Source organism: Ictalurus punctatus, chromosome 7 (assembly GCF_001660625.3).
Source record: "Ictalurus punctatus breed USDA103 chromosome 7, Coco_2.0, whole genome shotgun sequence".
NCBI classification, from domain to species: domain Eukaryota; kingdom Metazoa; phylum Chordata; class Actinopteri; order Siluriformes; family Ictaluridae; genus Ictalurus; species Ictalurus punctatus.
The window spans coordinates 32,735,100-32,757,599 of NC_030422.2; the positions used below are offsets into that span (position 1 = coordinate 32,735,100).

The 22,500-nt window shown below is 39.7% G+C and overlaps 2 protein-coding genes and 2 long non-coding RNA genes across 4 annotated transcripts in view; 2 read left to right on the forward strand and 2 right to left on the reverse strand.

Moving 5' to 3' along the window:
• The window catches only part of sorcs2 (sortilin-related VPS10 domain containing receptor 2), a 222,260-nt gene extending 221,079 nt beyond the window's left edge, over nucleotides 1–1,181 (reverse strand). The window contains exon 1 of the mRNA XM_017473025.3: nucleotides 734–1,181. Coding sequence (XP_017328514.2) covers nucleotides 734–1,024 — 291 coding nt within the window. The 5' untranslated portion in view covers nucleotides 1,025–1,181. The remainder of the gene's footprint in view (nucleotides 1–733) is intronic.
• An 11,479-nt stretch (nucleotides 1,182–12,660) lies between these two features.
• LOC108268323 (uncharacterized) lies at nucleotides 12,661–13,618 on the forward strand. Its single transcript, XR_006982767.2, has 3 exons — nucleotides 12,661–13,103; nucleotides 13,192–13,248; nucleotides 13,514–13,618. It is a non-coding gene; the product is annotated as an uncharacterized LOC108268323 (long non-coding RNA).
• Nucleotides 13,619–13,843: 225 nt separating this feature from the next.
• On the forward strand, nucleotides 13,844–16,775 carry LOC124628353 (uncharacterized). The gene is made up of 4 exons (XR_006982855.2): nucleotides 13,844–15,282; nucleotides 16,003–16,062; nucleotides 16,360–16,468; nucleotides 16,563–16,775. It is a non-coding gene; the product is annotated as an uncharacterized LOC124628353 (long non-coding RNA).
• A 2,041-nt stretch (nucleotides 16,776–18,816) lies between these two features.
• The window catches only part of grpel1 (GrpE-like 1, mitochondrial), a 4,740-nt gene continuing 1,056 nt past the window's right edge, over nucleotides 18,817–22,500 (reverse strand). The window contains exons 2-4 of the mRNA XM_017473218.2: nucleotides 22,311–22,464; nucleotides 21,029–21,110; nucleotides 18,817–19,651 (exon numbers count right to left, since the gene is read on the reverse strand). Coding sequence (XP_017328707.1) covers nucleotides 19,305–19,651; nucleotides 21,029–21,110; nucleotides 22,311–22,464 — 583 coding nt within the window. The 3' untranslated portion in view covers nucleotides 18,817–19,304. The remainder of the gene's footprint in view (nucleotides 19,652–21,028; nucleotides 21,111–22,310; nucleotides 22,465–22,500) is intronic.

Sequence of the window (22,500 nt, forward strand, 5' to 3'; positions counted from 1 at the left end):
CGTAAACGGGTTCTTTTGGGAACCCGATCTAACGGGCGGTAGAACGAAACTCTGTGTGTTGTTTTCTGGAGAGTGTTATTACAGGACGCACATTTCCTCATCTAAAGGTTAATAAAAGGTTCAAAAACAAGCACGGGTAACGTTAACACCGTGAACCGAAACGCCAAGGTTACATTTACTTATAATTATATAAAAAGTGTTGTTGTTTTTTTTGGGGGGGGGTTTTGTATTATTCAAAATTTTCAATTTAAATATTATTAAACATTACAATATATATATATTTTTTTTTTGTAAAACCGGGTACAAGCACTATTACGATATGAAATCTTTCAAATTGACACGTCAACACTTATAAGCTCAAATGTCTGCGATAAATAAAAAATAGTGATGCATGTGTGCGTTATGCTGATTCTCTACTGTACTGATTTCTCACCTTTTTTTACCACAAACAAATAAACAAACAAATAAACAAACAAACAAACATCCAAGAGGAATTCGCTCGCTTTGTACCCAGTGTTCTGGGATGGACTCAAGATCCACGAAGACCATTAAGAGGATGAAGTGACAAACAAACAAACAAACAAACAAATACATACATAAATAAGAGGTCCTCTAAAAAGTTTGAGGTCCCCTGGTTTGGTATCCAAGCTGTGTGTGTGTGTGTGTGTGTGTGTGTGTGTGTGTGAGTGTGTGTGTGTGTGTGTGTGTGTGTGTGTGTGTTTACTGGACTCACGCTGCTGTTCTCGCCCGTCCAGTGAACCATCGCCTGGTTGTGCGCGGCGTCGCCTTTCAGCACGAACGAGCTGCTCAGCAGAGACGCCACATTCGGCGACCTCGCGAGCCTCCGCGGTGCATCCGGTGCCGCTCCGGTCTCCTCCTCGGGACCCTCAGCGAGGAGGCGGTGATGCTCGTGCCTCCGGTTCAACACGCCGACACCAAAGCCGGCGTCGCTGCCGCTGCAGAGAGATCCGTGCACCGAAATAATCCACACCAGCGCGACGAACAGGTGCGCGACGTGCGCCATGACGCGCGCCCGTGTGTCTCTCCGTGTGTGTGTGTGTGTCTCTCTCTGTGTGTGTGTGTATCTCAAAAACCACGGAGTACCGATTCGCGGGGAACAACTAGACGGTGGCTCTTCCGTGAGAGAGAGAGAGAGAGAGAGAGAGAGAGGGAGAGAGAGAGAAGAGGAGCGGTGATGTCCGCGTGCCAGGAGGCGAAAAACCGGAGAACCGGTCTGCCATCTGCTGACAGGCACGCGCTCACATCCTCTCTACAAGTTCACGTTCAAACAAAATCTCTGCATAAGAACACGAAGATTTTTTTTTTTCTTATGACAAACACCTATGCAGAACTTGTAGGTATTAATTAATGAATAGCAGTTAATAACATTTAATTTGAAAGGCATTAAATCAATAGTTAATTTAAATTCATAGTAAATTAATAGTTGAAATAAAAAAATAGGCTACAATGCAAAGAAATATAAGCTTTACTATATTAGTGTAAGAATAATATAGTAAAAACTTTTTACTGATATCATTTAAAAAAGCGCTTCTGTGACTCAGTTGTTGGACAAATTGATGTCCATGCAAGTTTCCCCACATGGAAGTAATCCAGTGCTTTGCATACGTGTTCATCGCCTTGAACTTTTCCATATTTTGTCGTGTTAAAGCCTGGAAACTGGCTTGGTTGCAATTTTATGTCATGAATCTATTACAGTTCTACTACAAGCTGTGATTGAGGGTTAGTTCTTGAGCCACCAGAAGTCACATAATTAGTCGAACGGAGTCGACTTGTGTGTAATGAAAGTGTCACATGATCTCAGTATAAATACACATGTTCTGTTGAAGAACATGCTTAAACAACAAACAGCTTCACGAAGACCAAGGAGCGATCAAAACAAATGCGGAAAAGTATCGATAAAAAACTAAACAAAAGCAAAACTCAAATGTTGAACATCCTGTCGAGAGGCATTAAATCATTATTTAAAATCTGGAAAGAATACGGAATGAGCACTGTTCATACATCAGGAAGTCCACCGAAAATCAGTGACCGAGTAAAGAGTCCAAGAGTAACGAGCAACCACGGTGCTACCATCACCAAGCTTCACTGTGGTGATGGGAAAATCACACGTGAAAATAAATTAACCATGTGGTAGGGGGAAAAAACGCGTGAGAAGTGTAACGCGTGACGTCTCTATAAAACCACACGTTTAAATTCCAGATGTAAATCAGGACACGGTGGTGCTTTGATCATACACTGATGTAGATGGAGGATAATAACTCGTTAATTTCGCACCATGCGGTTCAGAGCTTCAGTAGCTGAGACATAATAATGAGTTTGTAAGTCAAAATAGTGAGTTAGTAAATGAAAATAACTCACTAATAATTCTAAATAGAGGTTAAGGCTCTGGGTTACTGATCGGAAGGTCGGGGGTTCAAGCCCCAGTACTGCCAAGCTGCCACTGTTGGACCCTTGAGCAAGGTCCTCAACCCTCTCTGCTCCAGGGGGCGCTGTATCATGGCTAACCCTGTGCTCTGACTTCCTAACATGCTGGAGTATGCAAAGAAAAGAATTTCACTGTGCATATGTATATGTGACCAATAAAGACTCATTATCGTTATTATCATTATAACAAAAGACTAAGTCAAGATAACAACTTAGCACTCTTTTTTTTTTTTTTTTTTTACACGTTGTGGTTCAGGGCTTCCACAGATAATGAACCTATGTTCTCTAACTGACCACCTACAAGAGGACCAGCTGGGTGGGAATGTGTAAAACAAACACACACACACACACACACACACACACACACACACACACACACACACACACACACACACTACCGTGCCAGTGTCACTGCTGTAGTGAAATTAAACCACCACCCAAATAGTTTTAACACTTGGTGTTGCTTGGGTTCAGCACAAGGACTGTTCTTCATGAGTTACTAACTATCTACACAAACATCTCCTTCCTTTAAACCACCTGAATTACAGTAACTCTCATCAAGCACACATCGCCATCTGGTGGCCATAATGATCCTTTACAGGCCAGCACCTCAGCACGGTTAGAAAATATCAGATATAAAACATTTGTGTCATTTGTGTGAAATATATTAGTTTTCTGAAACTAAAGATATCAAAGGATATCACTAGCAGAAAAGGCTACCTTACCACCTTAGCTTTATTTTTGGACTGAATGATTGGAATGAATCATTTTGAAAAAGGCCCTAGTATACCTCTGTAATGTCTCATTTTTGTCCCTTGAATGTAAACAGAACACTCAAATGTCCTTCTCTTTCCCATCGAGAAACAGCCCCAGGATACAAACAGTTTTCAAACTGGCACATGCTGCAGAAACACAAAAGCACCGGGCTGTTGTTCAGAATCGTGCTCCGTCCTGATCCCCTTCACAGCTATGCACAGTAACCTCCTGTCCAACATCACCAGCGCTGGCATGAATCTCTCAGAATGGCAGCCATTTCTATCAGAGGACATGGAGAGACTCCACATCTGCTCCGTGCAGACTTTTCTCTGGAGTCCCACAAGGCTCAGGACTTGGTCCACTTTTATTGCTTTATATATACACAGTTTCTGCTTGATGTAAAATTTATAGCTAGCTCTTCTACCACAGCTCACCCTTCCAACACACAAATCATTCCCTGAGAGATTCATCCCAGAAACACTTCTGTTTATACTGGTGTGTAACATGTTTCTCCCTTATTAGACATGCTATTAACTAGCACAGTCACTGCCGCTAGTCTCTCCTGTTTTACTTTAAATATAATTACAAACACAGGAAAGTGGCAAAAGACTACTTAAAGCTTTATGATTGTTTCAGCTTGGACAATGGGATAACACGTTTTTTTATAAATCAATATTGACCATCAAGTTTTCTTTTTTCTACAACAACAACAATATAACCACTGAGCAGTTTATTTATTTGCCTCTTTTTTAATTTATTCATTGGTTACCTCCATCCATCCATTTTCTATACCGCTTATCCTACAGGGTCACGGGGAACCTGGAGCCTATCCTGATGCATGTGGCACAAGGCAGGGTACACCCTGGACGGGGTGCCAATCCATCGCAGGGCACAATCACACCCATTCATATACTATGGATACTTTAGACATGCCAATCAGCCTACCATGCATGTCTTTGGAATGGGGGAGGAAACCGGAGTACCCGGAGGAAACCCCCGCAGCACTGGGAGAATATGCAAACTCCACCCACACAGGGCATCGGTGGGAATTGAACCCCCGACCCTGGGGGTGTGAGCCGAACGTGCTAACCACTAATACGAACATCTCTGAAAAGTTTTTGTTTTTAATTGGATTTATAAAACCTGTCATAAGATTATAAAAGAAGCACGATGACGTGATTATGTGAGCATTAGTGTCACTAAATTGTGCTTCTCCTGAGCTAGAAGATTTTAATCTAATCTCGTTTACTGTGAAGTTCCTCTGTGAGCCTTAATGAATTGAGGTTTGTCAGTGGTGCATCAGCTGCGTGTTAACGTCAAACATGTTTAATGTCCTAATGATGAAGCAGTGTCTAGCTGTAGCGTGCAGTGAGTTGAAGCAGAATGCGAGTGAAGATATCACTGTGGGGGAAATCCAGTAATCATTATCAAAGTCCATGGCAGGAGTCAAAACACAGGAGAACAACATTAAATTAGAAAAATCCATAATCACAAAACTGGAAGCATGGGAAAGGGTCGATACCACAGAACACGGAACATGGAAACAGAGAACAGGTTTAGACTTTAAGCCAAAATGATAAGACTTCACGAAGACTAATCAAGGGCAGAACAGGAAACAGGTGAGTACAATCAGGATCAACACAAATCACAAGACAGGGGCGGAGACTCAAGACACAGAAATCAGAACAAAACACAGAGGACAACGTTAACAAAGAGATACATGGAAATAGAAAAAAGAAAGCAGATAAGGGGAATTAATTTATAATCGATGAATAAAACTGCAGTCACTCATCGACAATTATGTGTGTTAATGTTCGTATGATGGACTTCTGAATAAATTTGTATCTGATTTGACAAATGAGCCACAATGACAGAAAAGTGAATAGACTGATTGACTGACCGAGTGACGAAGAAATACAGCATGAAATAAATGTTTTTTTTTTTACATTTGCATAGTGTACCAAGCAGCACTTTGTGTGAAGACAGCGGCACTTTGAAGATCTAATGATTATTGTTATCACATCTCTGGCCCATGCTGAGGGTTGACACTCCAGTAGACAATTAATCAACATCTGATTTGATCATTCAGCAGCGCTTTCATTATAGAAAATGTCATTATATTAATTTATATTAACTATAATAACCTTGAATCTGAAAGACTCTGTATTCTGTTTGGCTTCATTTATTTACTAGACATTTGAAAGCTAGGAAGCTAGTGATTGGGTAAAAATTGTCTATTTTAAGAAGTAAAAAAAAATAAGAAGTGGTGAGTCATACCTCTAAAGATTTAGAACATGACACCTGGGAAACGCTTAACCTGCAAACTCTTAACGGAAATATGGGGTCATAATTCATCATTTTAAAAGGGTTTGTTTCTCTCTGCCAACATCTGTGCAGCTGTGCGGTAACGACAGGTTTCCTGTGAAAGCAGATTTTGTGGTGATAACAACCAAACAGATTCCTGTAAAGCCTTTTTTTTTTGTTTTGTTTTTTAAACTCAATTTCCTTAGAATGTGCACCCCAAACACAGCCTGCTAATTTTTTTCCTCAAAAAACCAATGGCTAGGTGATTCCTTTTTTTACATCTACATCATCAACATCACCAATAGCAGCAGTCATGTTCTCCCTTTTGTTTTTTCTCCTTCTGGTTCAGCTGGATCTCCAGTCCAACACAAAAGGCAACAGTAACTTGAACATAAACTTTAGGCTTTTTTAAAATACCATGATTACGTATTTCTAAATGTTTTGTCTTCCAGGTGAACTGACTCGCTTCCGTTTAAGCAAGGAAACATACACGGATACCCGAAAGTACAAGTTAGAAAATTGTTTTTTAACAGGCAGGTTATAAAGATGTAAATAGTGTAATGTGGTATTTTCTCTCATTTAGCCATGAGTTCTGCACCTCAACAAGATTTGACTGAGGGACAACACATGAGAATTTCAGGTAACCCAGAAAACATTCTTCCTTTAAACCTTTCTCTTTGATTTAATGGGGAATTTCACTTGTGTTTATTTCCGTATCTACTTTGTCACAAATGTTTCCCCTAAATGTACTTAAAACGTCCTTAATTTAATCTGGCAAGTAAATAAGCAGGCCCTTTTACCCGTATGTATAAACCTAACACACTGAACACAGAATATATGGCACCTAGTGTACATCTCTTTAAATGCACTGAGAAATGACGAATCCGTGACGTGGCAGATGTGAGAACAGGGCAGGAGTTTGCTGAGATCTCGACCTTTGGCCCAATCGGCCTAATGGTGGTAGTAGAGCACGGGGTTTCACGATTTGATTCATATCTCATGAACTATAAGTTCTACAACAATGTACATTTTAGCTATACCGACTTAGATTTTTTGCTAATTTGCATAATATGCAAACCTTGCTTTTGCAAATTAGCCCTAGGATTTTTAGTGTCGAGCTACGTTATTGAGTGTGAACCCCAATAATTACCAAAAAACAGGTTGACATTTATAAACAGTATGGCTGCCACAATTCTAAGGAGGTGGAGCCTAATTTACTCAAACTGCTATAAGTCTTGATTGGCTTCCTGGATTCACATAAAAATTGAACAGCATGCACAGGACAAGATTCTTAGGCTGTACTTGAGGTAAGGTTTGGGGCATGATCATATGCAACGGTGGAGCTACAGTTCATCTGGAAAGTATTCACAGCGCTTCACTTTTTCCACATGTTGTTATGTTACAGCCTTTTTCCAAAATGGATTAAATTCATTATTTTCCTTAAAATTCTACAAACAATACCCCATAATGACAACATGTTTGTTTGAAATCTTTGCAAATTTATTAAAAAATGAAAAACAAAAAAAACACATGTAGATAAGTATTCACAGCCTTTGCTCAATACTTTGTTGAAGCACCAATTACAGCCTCAAGTGTTTTTGAGAATGATGCTACAAGCTTGGCACATCTATTTTTGGGCAGTTTCTCCCATTCTTCTTTGCAGGACCTCTCAAGCTCCATCAGGTTTAATGGGGAGTGTCGGTGCACAGCCATTTTCAGATCTCTCCAGAGATGTTCAATCGGGTTCAAGTCTGGGCTCTGGCTGGGACACTCAAGGACATTCACAGAGTTGTCCTGTAGACACTCCTTTGTTATCTTGGCTGTGTGTTTAGGGTCGTTGTCCTGTTGGAAGATGAACCTTCACCCCAGTCTGAGGTCCAGAGCGCTCTGGAGCAGGTCTTCATCAAGGATGTCTCTGTACATTGCTGCGTTCATCTTTCCCTCGATCCTGACTAGTCTCCCAGTTCCTGCCGCTGAAAAACATCTCCACAGCATGATGCTGCCACCACCATGCTTCACTGTAGGGATGGTATTAGCCAGGTGATGAGTGGTGCCTGGTTTCCTCCAGACATGACGCTTGCCATTCAGGCCAAAGAGTTCAATCTTTGTTTCATCAGACCAGAGAATTTTGTTTCTCATGATCTGAGAGTCCTTCAGGTGCCTTTTGGCAAACTCCAGGCGGGCTGTCAGGTGCCTTTTACTGAGGAGTGGCTTCCGTCTGGTCACTCTACCATACAGTCCTGATTGATGGTGTTCTGCAGAGATGGTTGTTCTTCTGGAAGGTTCTCCTCTCTCCACAGAGACATGCTGGAGCTCTGTCAGAGTGACCATGGGGTTTTTGGTCACCTCCCTGACTAAGGCCCTTCTCCCCCGATTGCTCAGTTTGGCCGGGCAGCAGCTCTAGGAAGAGTCCTGCTGGTTCCAGACTTCTTCCATTTATGGATGATGGAGGCCACTGTGCTCATTGGGACCTTCAATGCTGCAGAAATGTTTCTGTACCCTTCCCCAGATCTGTGCCTCGATACAATCCTGTCTCGGAAGTCTACAGACAATTCCTTGGACTTCATGGCTTGGTTTGTGCTCTGATATGCATTTTTAACTGTGGGACCTTATATAGACAGGTGTGTGCCTTTACAAATCGTGTCCAATCAACTGAAATTGGGTTTTTTGTTTTGGTGTTTTTTTTTTTTTAAAGCTTGCCAAAAATCTTAAAATTTCCATCAAAATACCCACCCCAATTACAGCTCAAAAACTTGAGACTTGCCCAAAATGTTTGAGCATAGGAAACGTTCGATGCATGTTTCGTTTTTTCTCAGTCTTTTCATGGGAAACAAATTAACAGTGGTGCAGATTTCAAATTTTCAGTATATATTTTCAATTCATGGCCATTACACACCGATCAGCCATAACATTTAAACTACTGACATATGATGTGAATATCACTGATTATCTCGTTACAATGGCACTATGGCTAGACAACTGGGTCAGAACAGGCAGGTCTTGTGGGGTGTTCCCGGTATGCAGTGGTTAGTACCTACCAAAAGTGGTCCAAGGAAGGACAATTGGTGAACTGGTGACAGGGTCATGGGTGCCCAAGGCTCATTGATCTGCGTGGAGAATGAAAACTAGCCCATCTAGTCCAATCCCACAGAATAGCTACTGTAGCACAATTTGCTGAAAAAGTTAATAATGGCTATGATAGAAAGGTGTCAGAACACAGTGCATCACAGCTTGTTGTGTGTGGTGCTGCGTAGCCACAGACCGGTCATACTGACCCCTGTCTACCACCAAAAGTACTACAATGGGGACATGAGCATCAGAACTGGACCATGGAATGGAAGAAGGTGGCCTGGTCTGATGAATCATATTTTCTTTTACATCATGTGGACAGCCGGGTGTGTGTTTGTGTGTGCATCGCTCACCTGGGGAAGAGATGGCACTAGGATGAACTATGGGAAGAAGGCATGCCAGTAGAGGCAGGGTGATATTCTGGGAAGTGGTTTGCTGGGAAAACTTGGGTCCTGGCATTCATGTACATGTTCCTAAACACTGATGTAGACCAAGTACACCCGTTCATGGCAGTGGTATTCCCTAATGGCAGTGGCCTGTTTCAGCAGAATAATGTGCCCTGCCAAACTAAAAAAGAACTGTTCAGGAACGGTTTGAGGAACATGACAAAGTGTTCAAAGTGTTGGCTTTACCTCCAAATTCCCCATATATCAATCCAATCGAGCACCTGTGGGACGTGCTGGACAAACAAGTCTGATCAATGGAGACCGCACCTCACAACTTACAGGTCTTAAAGGATCTACAATAATGTAATCAAACATCAAAAATAAACATTTATATGTTTGTTTCAATGTTTGTTTTTGTCCACTCATAACCACCAAATTCTCTGAAACTTAGCAACTTTGAAGAAGGCTTTAAACGGGTCATGACATGAGAAATCAAAATTTCCTTGATCTTCTGACATATATGAGGCCATTGTACAATTAAAATGTCCCACAAGTTTCATAGCTTAATGCATCCTCCTCAGTACAAAAAGAGCATTTATTTAACCAAGCTCCAAAAGCGGCTCGTTTGGACGTGTTCGGAATTTGTGACGTCACACAGGAAAAATATATTTGCATATGACTTCCCCTACAGCAAGACATTGACACCTACTTTTACACCATTGGCCCCGCCCACTGGCGCTCAATCGCTGAAAACAGTTCCACACATGTTACGGCAGGGGGCGTTGACAATTAATTCATAGGCAAATATGTTATCCAATCATAGCAGTGGGTGCTTACATTGAAGTTTTAAAGGTAAAGGACACAAAAAAAAATATCGTTTCAGTCAGAGGATCAGAGACAAGGTGGAAAAAGACAATAAATTACTACATTAGTTTTTTTGTACAAAAAATTATAATATATAATAAACTAAATGCTATAATTACATGTCAGGGAAGAAAATAAAATAAAAATTAATAAATATGTCATGACCCCTTTAAGCTCTGCACACTTCCCCATATCCCTGACGAACTTGTTTTACTGATGTAATGTCAATTCGTGTACATAGGTTTCTTTTATAAACCATATGAACCACATTAACTAGAGTGAAAACACATTATACCGTGTGTATCTTGAGAAAGTCTTCACAGTGAAATAAACATTTTAGCTGTAACAACATCTGAACTAAAGATATATTTGTTTTATTAAAGTATGTAAATATCTGCATATTTAATTAGCCAATGCTCATTTCTATATCTCTGCACTATTTTGCCCCCTACTGGAAGAACAGGGACTAGCATTTTTAAAAACATTTTTCCTTGCATTCAGTGTAATGATGCATTGAAATAGAGCGGCTCTTTTGTTTCCAGCAGCATTGTTGACATTCATCAGTACAGCGAGACAGCAGCTTATCTCTAACTATTCCTCTGTTTATATAAAGGTATATGAGCTGTACAGTCAGGTCCATAAGTATTTGGACAGGGACACAGTTTTCATTATTTTGCCTCTGTACACCAGTACAGAGTGAAGCCCTGGCAAAGATCTCTATCATTTGGTGATGTCCAGACTTCAGGCATTCATTGACTGCAAAGGGTTTGCACCTTAATATTTATTATTATGTTAGTTTGTCCAATTGCTTTTGAGCCTGTGAAAATGGAGAGCTGTAATTTGTAATTCTCTAAAAAAAAATGGAAGTAATTCCTAAACGGTTAATGCAATATTTTTTTGTTAAACTCCTTGAATTAAACCTGAAAGTCTACACTTCTTTCACATCTTGATTGCTTCATATCAAATCCATTGTGGTGGTGCCCAGACACATTACAAAAATCGTGTCACTGTCCAAATACTTATGAAATACTTATGTACAACCCCAATTCTGAAAAAGTTGGGACAATATAAATAAAAGAGTCATCTGAAAATTCAATTCACCCTGTACTATATTGAAAACACATTATTAACACAATATTTGATGTTTTTACTTTGTGAATTTTAATTTATTTTTGAAAATATACACTCATTTCAAATCTGATGACTGCTACACACTCCAAAAACATTGGGACAATCGACTGTTTACCGCTGTGTAAGATCACCTTTTCTTTTAATAACACTTATTAAGCATTTGGGCGCTGAGTGAAGACACCAGTTGGTTAAGTTTAGCAAGTGGAATTTTCCACCATTCATCCATTATGTATTTCTTCAGCTGAGCGACTGTACGCGGACTTCGTCGCCTTATTTTGCGCTTCATAATGCGCCACACATTCTCAATGGGAGACAAGTCAGAACTGCAGCAGGCCATGCTCGCACCCGCACTCTCTGCTTACGCAACCATGCACTTGTAATCCGGGCAGAATGTGGTGTGGCGTTGTCCTGCTCTGGATGGTAGTGTATGTTGCTCCAAAATGTGTACATATCTTTCTGCATTAATGCTTCCCTCACAGATGTGTGAGTTACCCATGCCATGGGCACTGACACGCCCCCATGACATGGGCACTGTCACGCCCCCATACCATGGGCACTGACACACCCCCATACCATGGGCACTGACACGCCCCCATACCATGACAGATGCTGGATATTGGACCTGACGCTGATAACAGCTCATATGCTCCTTTTCCCCTTTGGCCCGGAGAACACGATGGCTGTTGTGTCCAAAAACTATTTGAAATGTCGACTCATCGGACCACAAAACACGATTCCACTGTGCTACTGTCCATCTCAGATAAGACCTAGCTCAGAGAAGTGGGCGGAGCTTCTGGGCAGTATTGATGTATGGCCTCTGCTTTGCATAGTAAAGCCTTAGCTTGTATCTGTGGATGCAGCGGCGAATGGTGTAGACTGTAAAGGTTTAGCAAAGTATTCCCGAGCCCATGTCAGATCTCCATTACAGACTCATGACGGTTTTTAAGACAGTGACGTCTGAGGGAGCGGAGATCACGTGCATTCAGAAGTGTTTTTTGGCCTCGCCCTTTACTCACCGAGATTTGACCGGATTCCCTGACTATTTCAATAATATTCTGCACTGTAGAAGGTGACATGCCCAAAATCCTACCGAATTGTCTTTGGGGAACGTTCTTCTCAAAGTGTTGGATTATTCGCTGATGAATCTGCTGGCAGATCGGCGAGCATCGACCCGTCCTTGCTTTTGGAGGACTCTGCCTTTTTTGAATGCTCCTTATGATTAAGGACTATGATTAGATGATTGGTTCACTCACCTGTTTCACATCACCTTCTTATTTCAACTCGTTACAACATATTATTAGTACTAAATCGCCCTGTCCCAACTTTTTTTGGAACATGTTGCATGCATCAATTTCAAAATAAACATTTATACTTTTTCTTTTTGTTTAAATACAAGTCCAAGTACATTTACAAATCACTCCTCTTTGTTTTTATAAGCGTTTTCCATACTGTCCCAACTTTTTCAGAGTTGGGGTTGACTATAAAATAGGTATTTTCTTACCTTTGTAGTTGCATACTGTATGTATGATGAAGTGTACAACACGGTCCTCAAGAACAGTTTGTTTTAGAAAACAGACTCTTTGTTGAATTAGTAGGCCAGATTAGGGAGTTTGTCTAAAAAAAATAATCCCTTACTGAGAGTGATCTGAGCAGATCTATCCCCCCCTCCCCCTAAAATACACATAAAGATGTTAATTAAATTGCTTGTTGATAAACATTGTGTCCACTGTTGATAAATTTACACAACTTTAATTTTCATTTAAACTTTATACACAGTATAGTACAAGATTATAGTTTTAAATCACAGGATGAAGCAAGCTGAGAACTGAAAAAGCTGTCTCTGGAAGGGAAAATGAAATTCAAAGGTATTTTTAGAACTGCGAGGCGTGCTTCACTTTAGGTGATAACCACAAGGCAGGCTCACTGTTGCAGCAGTTGTGTCATCTCTGACCATTTACTTAAACAAAAAAAACAAAAAAAAATTACCTCAGTCTTTTCTGCTGTAGTCTTTACCCCAGTCTACCTCAGGTAAGGAAGGTAAGGAACCTTTTACACCATCATCATCATCATCAGCTGCAGTGATGTTCTCTTGTTCCTATTCTCTCCTGCTGGTTCTACTGATCCTTCAGTGTTACACAACGTGCAACAGTAAGTAGAAAACAAGCTTTGGTCTTTTTCATGTCGCACATCACTTCCTGTGTTTCTGAACATATGTCTTTTTTTTTTTTTATCATAGATGAAGTAATGACCCGCTTCTGTTTGAGTACAGATACACATTCCCAAACAGAGAAAGGTGGAAATTTATTTCTTTATTTCTTTTTTGCTTAGAAGCTAGCATAAAATGCTGTGATCTACATAGCTAACATACACACATTCTTTATTAACACTGTAGCAGTCAGAGAATTATCCCAACGTGAATATCATGTGAATTCACCTGTTGTAGCATCATTATTATTACATGCAGGTTATACAGGTTATGTACAGGTCAGCACTGGTTAGAGCTGTGATCATTTAAAGCTCGCAACATGTTGTGTAAACACATGTTGTCTTTCGTGTAGCTACAACTGAACCTCAACAGGAACGAGACCACACATCGACATCGCAGGGAAGTTCACGTAAGTGACAAACTGTTCTTTGGGCTTTTTAATCTTAAATCTATGGGATTGCTGTGAAGATTGTGTCGATCATGGTATTTTACTTGAATTCAGGTTACTTAAGTTTTTGTTCAGCAGTGACACAATTATTGACTTGTTTATTTTTCTAAAGAAAAATTATTTTAAAAAAATAGATAAATACACATCCCTTGATGTTTTAGATTGAAAATAAACTTTTTTTTTTTTTAGTCAAATGACTGAAATCACAACTCACCTGTCATTAACGCACAGGTCCAGACCTGGAGGAATGTTGTATCGATTTCTCTTTTACACTGCCTTCGAGTAAAGCTTCAATAAGACATGAAGAAACCGGAGTGGGCTGTCGAGAGCGTGTCGTCGTGCAAGTTTTTACCCTTTTATATTTACATTTTACTGTTTAATTCTGATTTTACAGTAGCTAGAAACTTTAATCCTAGCTTACATGTATCACTTACAAATAGGAACTTTCTGACCACAGCATCACTGAATTCTCAATTATATTATACTTTATACCATAACTTAGTATACTATTATACTAAAAAAATTTTTAGTACACCTGGGTGACTAGGAACAGGAAATTATTCAACCATGACTTCCTGTTTCACAGGGGTATAAATATGAGGTAACACACAGGCCAAATTCCCTTAGTCATTCATAACAATGTTTAAGAGTGAGGAATGTAGCTGTGATGTGCGGCAAAAGGTTGTTGAGCTTCACACAATGGGGCGTGTCTATAAGAAAATAGCACAAGCATTGAAAACGCCTATTTCCACCATCAGGGCAATAATTAAGAAGTTCCAGTCGACTGGAAATGTTATGAATCGACCTGGAATTGGACGTGTGTCTGTATCGTCTCAACGCACTGTGAAGAGGACGGTTCGAGTGGATAAAAAATATATCAGAAGGATGGAAAGCTGGAGGATCACAATAAAAAAAGGATCACAGCTGGAGAACTGCAGGAGTTAGTCGTGTCTTGGGGTCAGAAAGTCTCCAAAACTACAATCTGAAGTCACCGACATCACCACAAGCTGTTTGGAAGAGTTTGAAGAAAAAAGCCTCTACTCTCATCCAAAAATAAACTCGAGCGTCTTCAGTGTGCAGACACTACTGGAACTTCAAATGGGATTGGGTTCTATGGTCAGATTAAACTAAAATAGAGCTTTTTGGTAAAAAACACAGAGGTGGTTTTGGTATACACAGAGAGGTAGCCGTATGGAAAAGTACATAGGAGAATACTGTTATCTTGGCAAAGGGAGGTAGCACAAAGTATTGACTAAAAGGGGCCAATAATTGTGGCACACCTATATTTAACAAAAAAAATAAATAAATTAGAAACCTGTGTTGTGTTTGCAATTGTTTGATATCCATGAGAGCAGGGTTTAAGAGGAATAAAACACTTGGGCACATGATGTTATTGGAAAATAACCAAGGCGATAAGAGTAACTCTGCTTCATCACGTCACTCAGTATTTTATTCATTAATTCACTTGAAATGATTCGATTATTAGTAATTATTGATTGATTAATTCAGCATATGGGCAATTGGACTACAGACATTATTAATAATTAGGTTTTAATTTGTTACTGAGAAAAAAAACTTTCTTCATTACAGGGAAAAGACCATCACCAGTCTATGTGAAGAGCACGAATGGTTGGAGAAAGTCTACAAAACTTATGACTGGTGTCTGATGAAAGGTAAATCCTCCTGCCATCAGTTCTGCTGGAGGATGGATACAATTTTTTTGTTTGTTGTTATGTTTATAATCTGTAATAATACATAGAAAAGACACATGGTTATATGTATATGGTTTTATTAGTTAAAATTCCTTTTTTCCCTAAACATCATTCATATTAAAATGTGAATATGTTTATATAATAATAATAATAATAATAATAATAATAATAATTATTATAATAAAAACATTTGATGACCAAAAAAATCTAAATTTTTTAAGTAAATGTAGCAATAATCTGGACATATACAATATTTACAGTTTACTCTGGGGGATAAACTTCAATTTAAAAAAAGGAAAAAAGAAAAAGCTATATATATATATATATATATATATATATATATATATATATATATATATATATATATATATATATATATATATTTATTTATTTAACTTGGGATTTTGTATAATTGGAAATGGTTATAAAAAGATATACTTTAGAAACATATGTCTAAAAAGCAACATGAATCATGATTTATGTTAAATAGTAATTGTGTCAGGTGATGTGGAGGTGTTTACATCTAATAATTTTCTTTAAAAAAAAAAAAAAGGTCATAAATTGACTTTAGGTGTGGACACTTGGCATAAAACGTTTAATATAAGAACCGTGATCATTTAAAACATGAAATTATGTCTAAAGTGTATTGATTACTGTGTATTTTCTTTCTCCTAACTCCAGGTTACTCACCTAAACAGGACAGCTGTGTTATTCACCCCTTGTCCGTCAATAATTTTTTCGGTAATTCACAAAGAAAAAGATCAACCTCATAATTTTCCAAATATTTCCAACAGAGATCCATTTTCTTTTATATTTAAAACCTACAAACAGAAAACAAAGAGAAACACTGTATGGAAATGAAAATGGCACCAAATAGACCAGTCACAATTAGGATTTAATATGCAATTGTTACACTCACCATCCACTTTAATAGGAACACCTGTGCACCTGGTCATTCGTGCAGTACAATGATTACTTTTGTATTTTGACCTTGAATTACTTCAATCCTTAAGAAGCCTTTTATTATCTAACACACAGATGCAAAAACAGCAGACGACTGCTGTTACCTGTTCTGTCAAACTCCAGCCAAAGTCTTTACAACTCAAGAAGAAAAAACACACAACTTCTGTGAACAAATCAGCTTCAAGTAAGTTTTTCTTACACCCTCTCCACATTCGCATGTCGACTACTGATATAACGTTGGGAAATTTAGCTTGACTGAAGACGTCTCTTCTCTGCAGTGTTACCCTCCGTACCACAAGTGACTGTACAAGAAACCACAATAGTTTGGCTCGTGAGTTCATCAGAACAACTTACAACTGCCTGAAGTGGGCTTTCTGAGATGTTGTTATCAGCTGAAAAGCACAAGCTAAACTTCAATCCTCTCTCCATTAATCAGAAATGAGTCTGTGCTGACAAAGATTTTAGAAATCACCTCTGATGATAAACCTTGCTTGAATGAATTTGAGATTCTGTAAACCACTTTATAGCAATATATGCTGTATACATATGCGACTTTACCACGTCTATTTCCTGAATTACAATTCGATCGTAAAACCAAACAAAAAGCAACAACTAGTGTCACAGACCATTGCACGGTGCTTGGACCCCTCGATCACTGCTTGCTGATATATTTAAGTTGTATTTTGCTTAACTGCATTTAGAAACCTACCTATTTCTTTATCAGTAACACATGACAGTGTGATTATTAAGCATTAATGTCACTCATTTGTGTATGTATATATATATATATATATATATATATATATATATATATATATATATATATATATATATATATATATATATATATATAGGACTAGAACAGTGGTTCCCTACCGTTTTTGTCCTTCAACCTAAATTTGTCTCCCTGAAGATGATGAGCAGGCTGTGTCTTAAAAGCATATTTACAGCTTTAATCTATGCAACCTTGCCTTGTTTGGTTTTATGGCCAAATGTTATGGTTTTCCTGTTTTGCTTCCAAATGTCTTTTTAAATAAACCCTGGCTTCGTACTTTTACTAGAAGGCTGCTTCACACATATCACACACTCAGGAAAGGATTTGACTTTGTCATGATCTGTGCACATATTCATCCCTGTACTTAAAGAACTTTTCCCACTTTGGAGCTTTTGTTGACTAGCTTGTGCAGGTTCTTCCTCTTGTGACTTTTGTTTTACTGACGTGTCCATCCGATGGATTGGCACCCTGTCCAGGGTGTACCCCGCCTTGTGCCCAATGCTCCCTGGGACAGGCTCCAGGTTTCCCCGTGACCCTGAAAAGGATAAGTGGTATAGAAGATGGATGGATGATGTGTCCATCCGTTTTAAGGAGCTGTAAAGATTATGCTTTTAGCTATGGAGAACATATTTTTTCTAGCCAACACTGTAATTTACATTTTACTCTCACATGCTAAGCTGGTTTTCATACTGGGCGCGTCGCTGCAGTCCGGACCAAAGTGCGACTGTTCTCAGTGTCCACCCACATCGTCGGTCTGGTTCCAGACTCTATCGATGGCTTCTATCGAACCCCAGTGCATTTGCATTCATCTCATGTCATCACAAATGTGCATGGAGAACACAACGTGACTCGCCATATTTTTTGTTTAATTATTTTGGTGCTATTACAGTATATCCAGCGGTGGACCTCTGTATCCCGCAACATTCCCCTGCCACTTATGGTACACGTCTTGTGGAAAGCCACCTTAGAAATACTATCGAATTACTTGATCCAGTCCTCCTCGATAACGTTTTACATCTGAGGCTACGATAAAATGCTAGTTTTACGGTTTATTTTCTTACTTGTAAAAATATATATTATTAAAATGTAACATTGATGATTTTTAATAACGGTCTAACAAACCTTATGTAAGACCACCCTGACCTGTTGGGGGTTTGCGAACCCCTGCTTATTAGGAAACCTTCTATTATAAGATACAGTAACAGCAGTAAAGTGAATTTCATTTACTCATCCGTTATCGCGCGCAGAAGTGCCAAGAGGATGGGTGCACAAGGAATCGGGAATCTTTGTGACGAGACGTCGTGAACCCATTAGGTGTGTATTTTAGTAAGGGAATCGGAGAGATATTGTTCCAAACGCAGCTTAAACGTAAAGAATAAAGCATCTGATACATTAAATCTTCTACATACCGAAGACTAGATCATGCTCCACAACCTCTTCCTTGAAAGTACAGTTAATTAAAAAGCTTTTGAAAGAAACCGAGTAACATTTTCTAAAAACATCATCTTGGTTTCATGGACTCACGTCTTTTTTTTTTTTTAATAAATCGTCTTTGAGAAAACATCTGCATCTGACAGATATAAATTAACAGCATGACTAAACAGACCAGGTTCTTCCCACTGATCTAGAATGAGGTGACTAGAATTTCTCAGGAAAGCACAGTGCGTAAAAATAAACAAAGCTAATTAACAGGTACGCTGTAATATAATGCTCAGGAACCATGGATTCACTGGAGCAGGTGTGAAACTGATGATATGTTCAGTGAGCATGTTCTATCATTTAATCTGACAGCAGGTGGTTAGAGCAGTGTGTGGTGGAGACAAAAGACAGGACAAAAGACATTTAAATATCTGAATATACAAAGTCACAGACATACATTACTACAGCTGATTTCACAATCATTTTCTTGGACCCCCTTTTCCCCCCATTGCTTAACAGCATCGTCACAAATGCGTTCACGCTGACGAGCCTTTTCGTCACATGCCATGTTTTTAGACATGCAACTTTTTTCTCAGATGTACATTTACAATCCTAAAACAAAAACACTATGAATGTTACACGGATGAACAAAAAATGGCGTTTGCTTCACTCTCACCATCTTCCACATCCAACATTATTATATAAACTGTGATAATATTCATAGAGGAATTCAAATCAGTCCGCTATCGTCCGTCGAGTTCAGGCAAACCGCATCGAACCGGAAAGCAGAACCAGACTAAACCTGGGCTGTACCGGTTGAAGGTTTTCACTGAGCTTTGACCACGCCCACGAGCGCAGGTCGCAAGGTGCGGCCATGCAGCTTGTAGCCCACTTTGGTAACCGTGGCGACGGTGCCAGGTTCCTGGCCCTCGAAGGGTATTTGGAACAGCGCTTCGTGCTCGTACGGGTCGAACTTCAGCCCGACCGGATTCAGTTTCACCAGGCCGTGTTTGGTGAAAACTTTCTGGATCTGCACCTGCGTCATCACCAGCCCGTCGTACAGGTTCTTCAGGTGAGGATTCTGCGAGGTCACTTCCGCCTTCGGGACGCTCTCCGTCGCCTTCTCCAAGACGTCCGCCACCTCAAGCAGGTCTTTACAGAAACCCTGGATTCCTTGCAATCGTCAAAGAGAAAAAGAAAGCAAAGAGAAAGAGAGAATTAGCCAGAGATGTTGATGTTTATTCAATATTTAGAAGTCCATCCAGGATGGCAGAAATTATTCGGAAGAGCTTGCAATTTTTCAAAATGACCGCAGATTCTGGCCGAGACGCGTCATGTGACGTCATCACGACGCGCACTCAGCCAAAACTGTCTTCGATTCGATGCGTCAAACATGAGTACAGCTAAAAAAGGTCTCATTTACCAACAAACATCACCGTGAAAGAATGTGCAAAATTATTCTGCCAATTCAAGCACAAAAACCGCACAAGTCACATCGCAAATTTTTTTAAAAACCTGCAGAGAAATCAAGCATTTTTGGCCACAACAATCACAAAATAAAAATAATAAATAATAAAACAGCGAAATCCTGTACGGACTGATTGAGGACAGGAGTCAAGGTTTATTTCACGTTTAGGAATAAAATCAGCATTCATTCTGGCTCGTTCTTTATTGATAAAATAAATAAAGTCAGTATTAGGTGGAATTGGGATTTATACCATTATTAGGACAGCTAGCAAATTAGCCCAAGGTTTATTCTACAGTCTCCGATGTTAGCACGGCATTTATTCCTGGTCGGAAAGATTCAAACGAAGGTTTATTCCTCACTTAGGACAGGAATACAAATCATCTTTATTCTGCATTTGAATGATTGAAAGGTCACAGAGATTTATTCCGCACTGAGGGCAGGAGTAAATTTAGGACGTTTTCACACCTGGCTCGTTTGGAGCGTTTGTTTCGGAACGTGGTGCGTTTTGTCCCTTGGATCGGTTTAGACATACTCGGATCGGCACCAAAACAATCGGCCTGAGACCACCTGAGCGTGCTGAGAAAATCGACCCAACCCACATATAACGCCGCATGATGGAAACTTTCACACAAATACCCATAAACAAAATATTTATGGGGATTTTATGTTACCATAGGGGAAACGCTATACGGATTAAATACGTTGACAAGCGATAGATATACTCATAACCATGAACGTCTCTGATAGATCTCTGTTGACGAATTTTGTGGATGAGCAGGTCAAAACAAAAACAAAAGCATGCCTATTCATTTTAAAATGACATGCAATGTCTCTTCTCTGAAAGAGGTGAATTGCAACATCGATTCCTGCTCAAACTGATCAATTATAATAACTACAGCTAGAAAGAACGCCACAATAAGCTCACGGAGCTGCTATATCCATCTTGAGCCGGCCCGGAATATAAAACAGGCGCACTCTGACCAACGAGAGGACAGTTTGCTCACACGTGAACGCATTTTGGTATGTACTTTTTGAAATGCTGTCTTGTGAAAGCAAACTGAGCCTGTGATTGTTCTTCTTACCATAAAGTTTAGCGTCATCTACCAGCTTCTGACTCCTCTGTCTGAGGTTCTCAGTGTCTGCCAGCGCTCGCTTGTATTTATCCTGAAACCACACACAGACACACACACAATTTATTTGGCAGTGTTATAAGTCTACCCCCCCTTTCAGCATCGCTAATAAATATAACGAACTGCTAGTATCAATATATTATCTAAACGCTAGCTAAGTATTTTAAGTTCACGTAACACTGCAGCGCCCGAGTTCTGGATTGTGATTGGTCAGAAAGTGTTGATTCATTTTCCATAACAGCAGGTCGGGCAGTAATGAACGCGCTGGTTCTACTATGTTTCTATAGCAACAGCTCATTCATAGGGACGTGAACGACAGACGCTCCACTAATAATAAACAGAATTTTTTTTAATAAACAATAAGTGTGTAATCATTGATTATGGTGACGTTTTCAGTGAAGACAAACGTGCTTATTTAACTTTTCACGGAAGGAGTCTCCGGTGTCGGAGGGAAAGCTGTAATGGAGTTTACGCTTCTTTGTGGTTTCTCAGTAACATGACGAGCTCCTCCGAACTTCACCCCGATCCAGATCTGTATCTAGGATATGAACACCCACCTGTTACCAAGCAGCGAAAGCTAGTTACCCAAGCGGCTTAATTTCTGACTGAGCTCTAACTCTGCTTTCAAAAATATCAAGCTGTCATCTTTCCTGTGCAAAACTTGGCCTATTTTATTGCAGTGCAGATAATTATATTCTTCTGTGCTTTTGTAATGTCTTCACAGTTCTTCACCATCAACGCCTTCAGAGAAATGATCTACCATCTACCCAGTCATTAAACTTTGATGGGTGAGGTGCTGTCAAAAGACGGTCATCGCGACACTGAAGTATCAGCACTATGGAGCCATTTTCACGTGTTTAACGTCACATTATCAGCTAGGAACATGTGCTAATTTGGCTGTAAAGACTGGAAATGTAAGACAGGCTCAGGTGTGAGCCAGGTGAGACTTCGGCGTTCAGGAAGAAAGTGGATATGAGGAATAGAACACTTGATGGCATGCTGTTTTAGGAAAATAATCAACTTCTGGGAGATTAAAGTAAATCTGCTTCATCACACCAAACCATTTACTACAGCATTTTGCTGTAACACACACACACACACACACACACACACACACACACACACACACAAGGCAGGTGTTTCTCCCCATTCTTACTTTGAGAGAATGCCACATAATAAACCGTGATAAAAGACAATACAATGCATTTATGGTGATATGAATATTTCTTCATACCGTTAGATCCTTCAGCTGTTCCTCTAGCTGGACTTTCTCCTCAACTAACGCTTTCTCAGCGGCGTTCTGCTCTGCTTTCTGAGCGGCACTTTCTTCTTCTGGTCCTCCTGAACTCTTCTGCTGTGCTGCCGTGCACAGGAGCCGCGGCGTCCTCCTGAACAAGCAAACAAAACACACATATCTATCGATT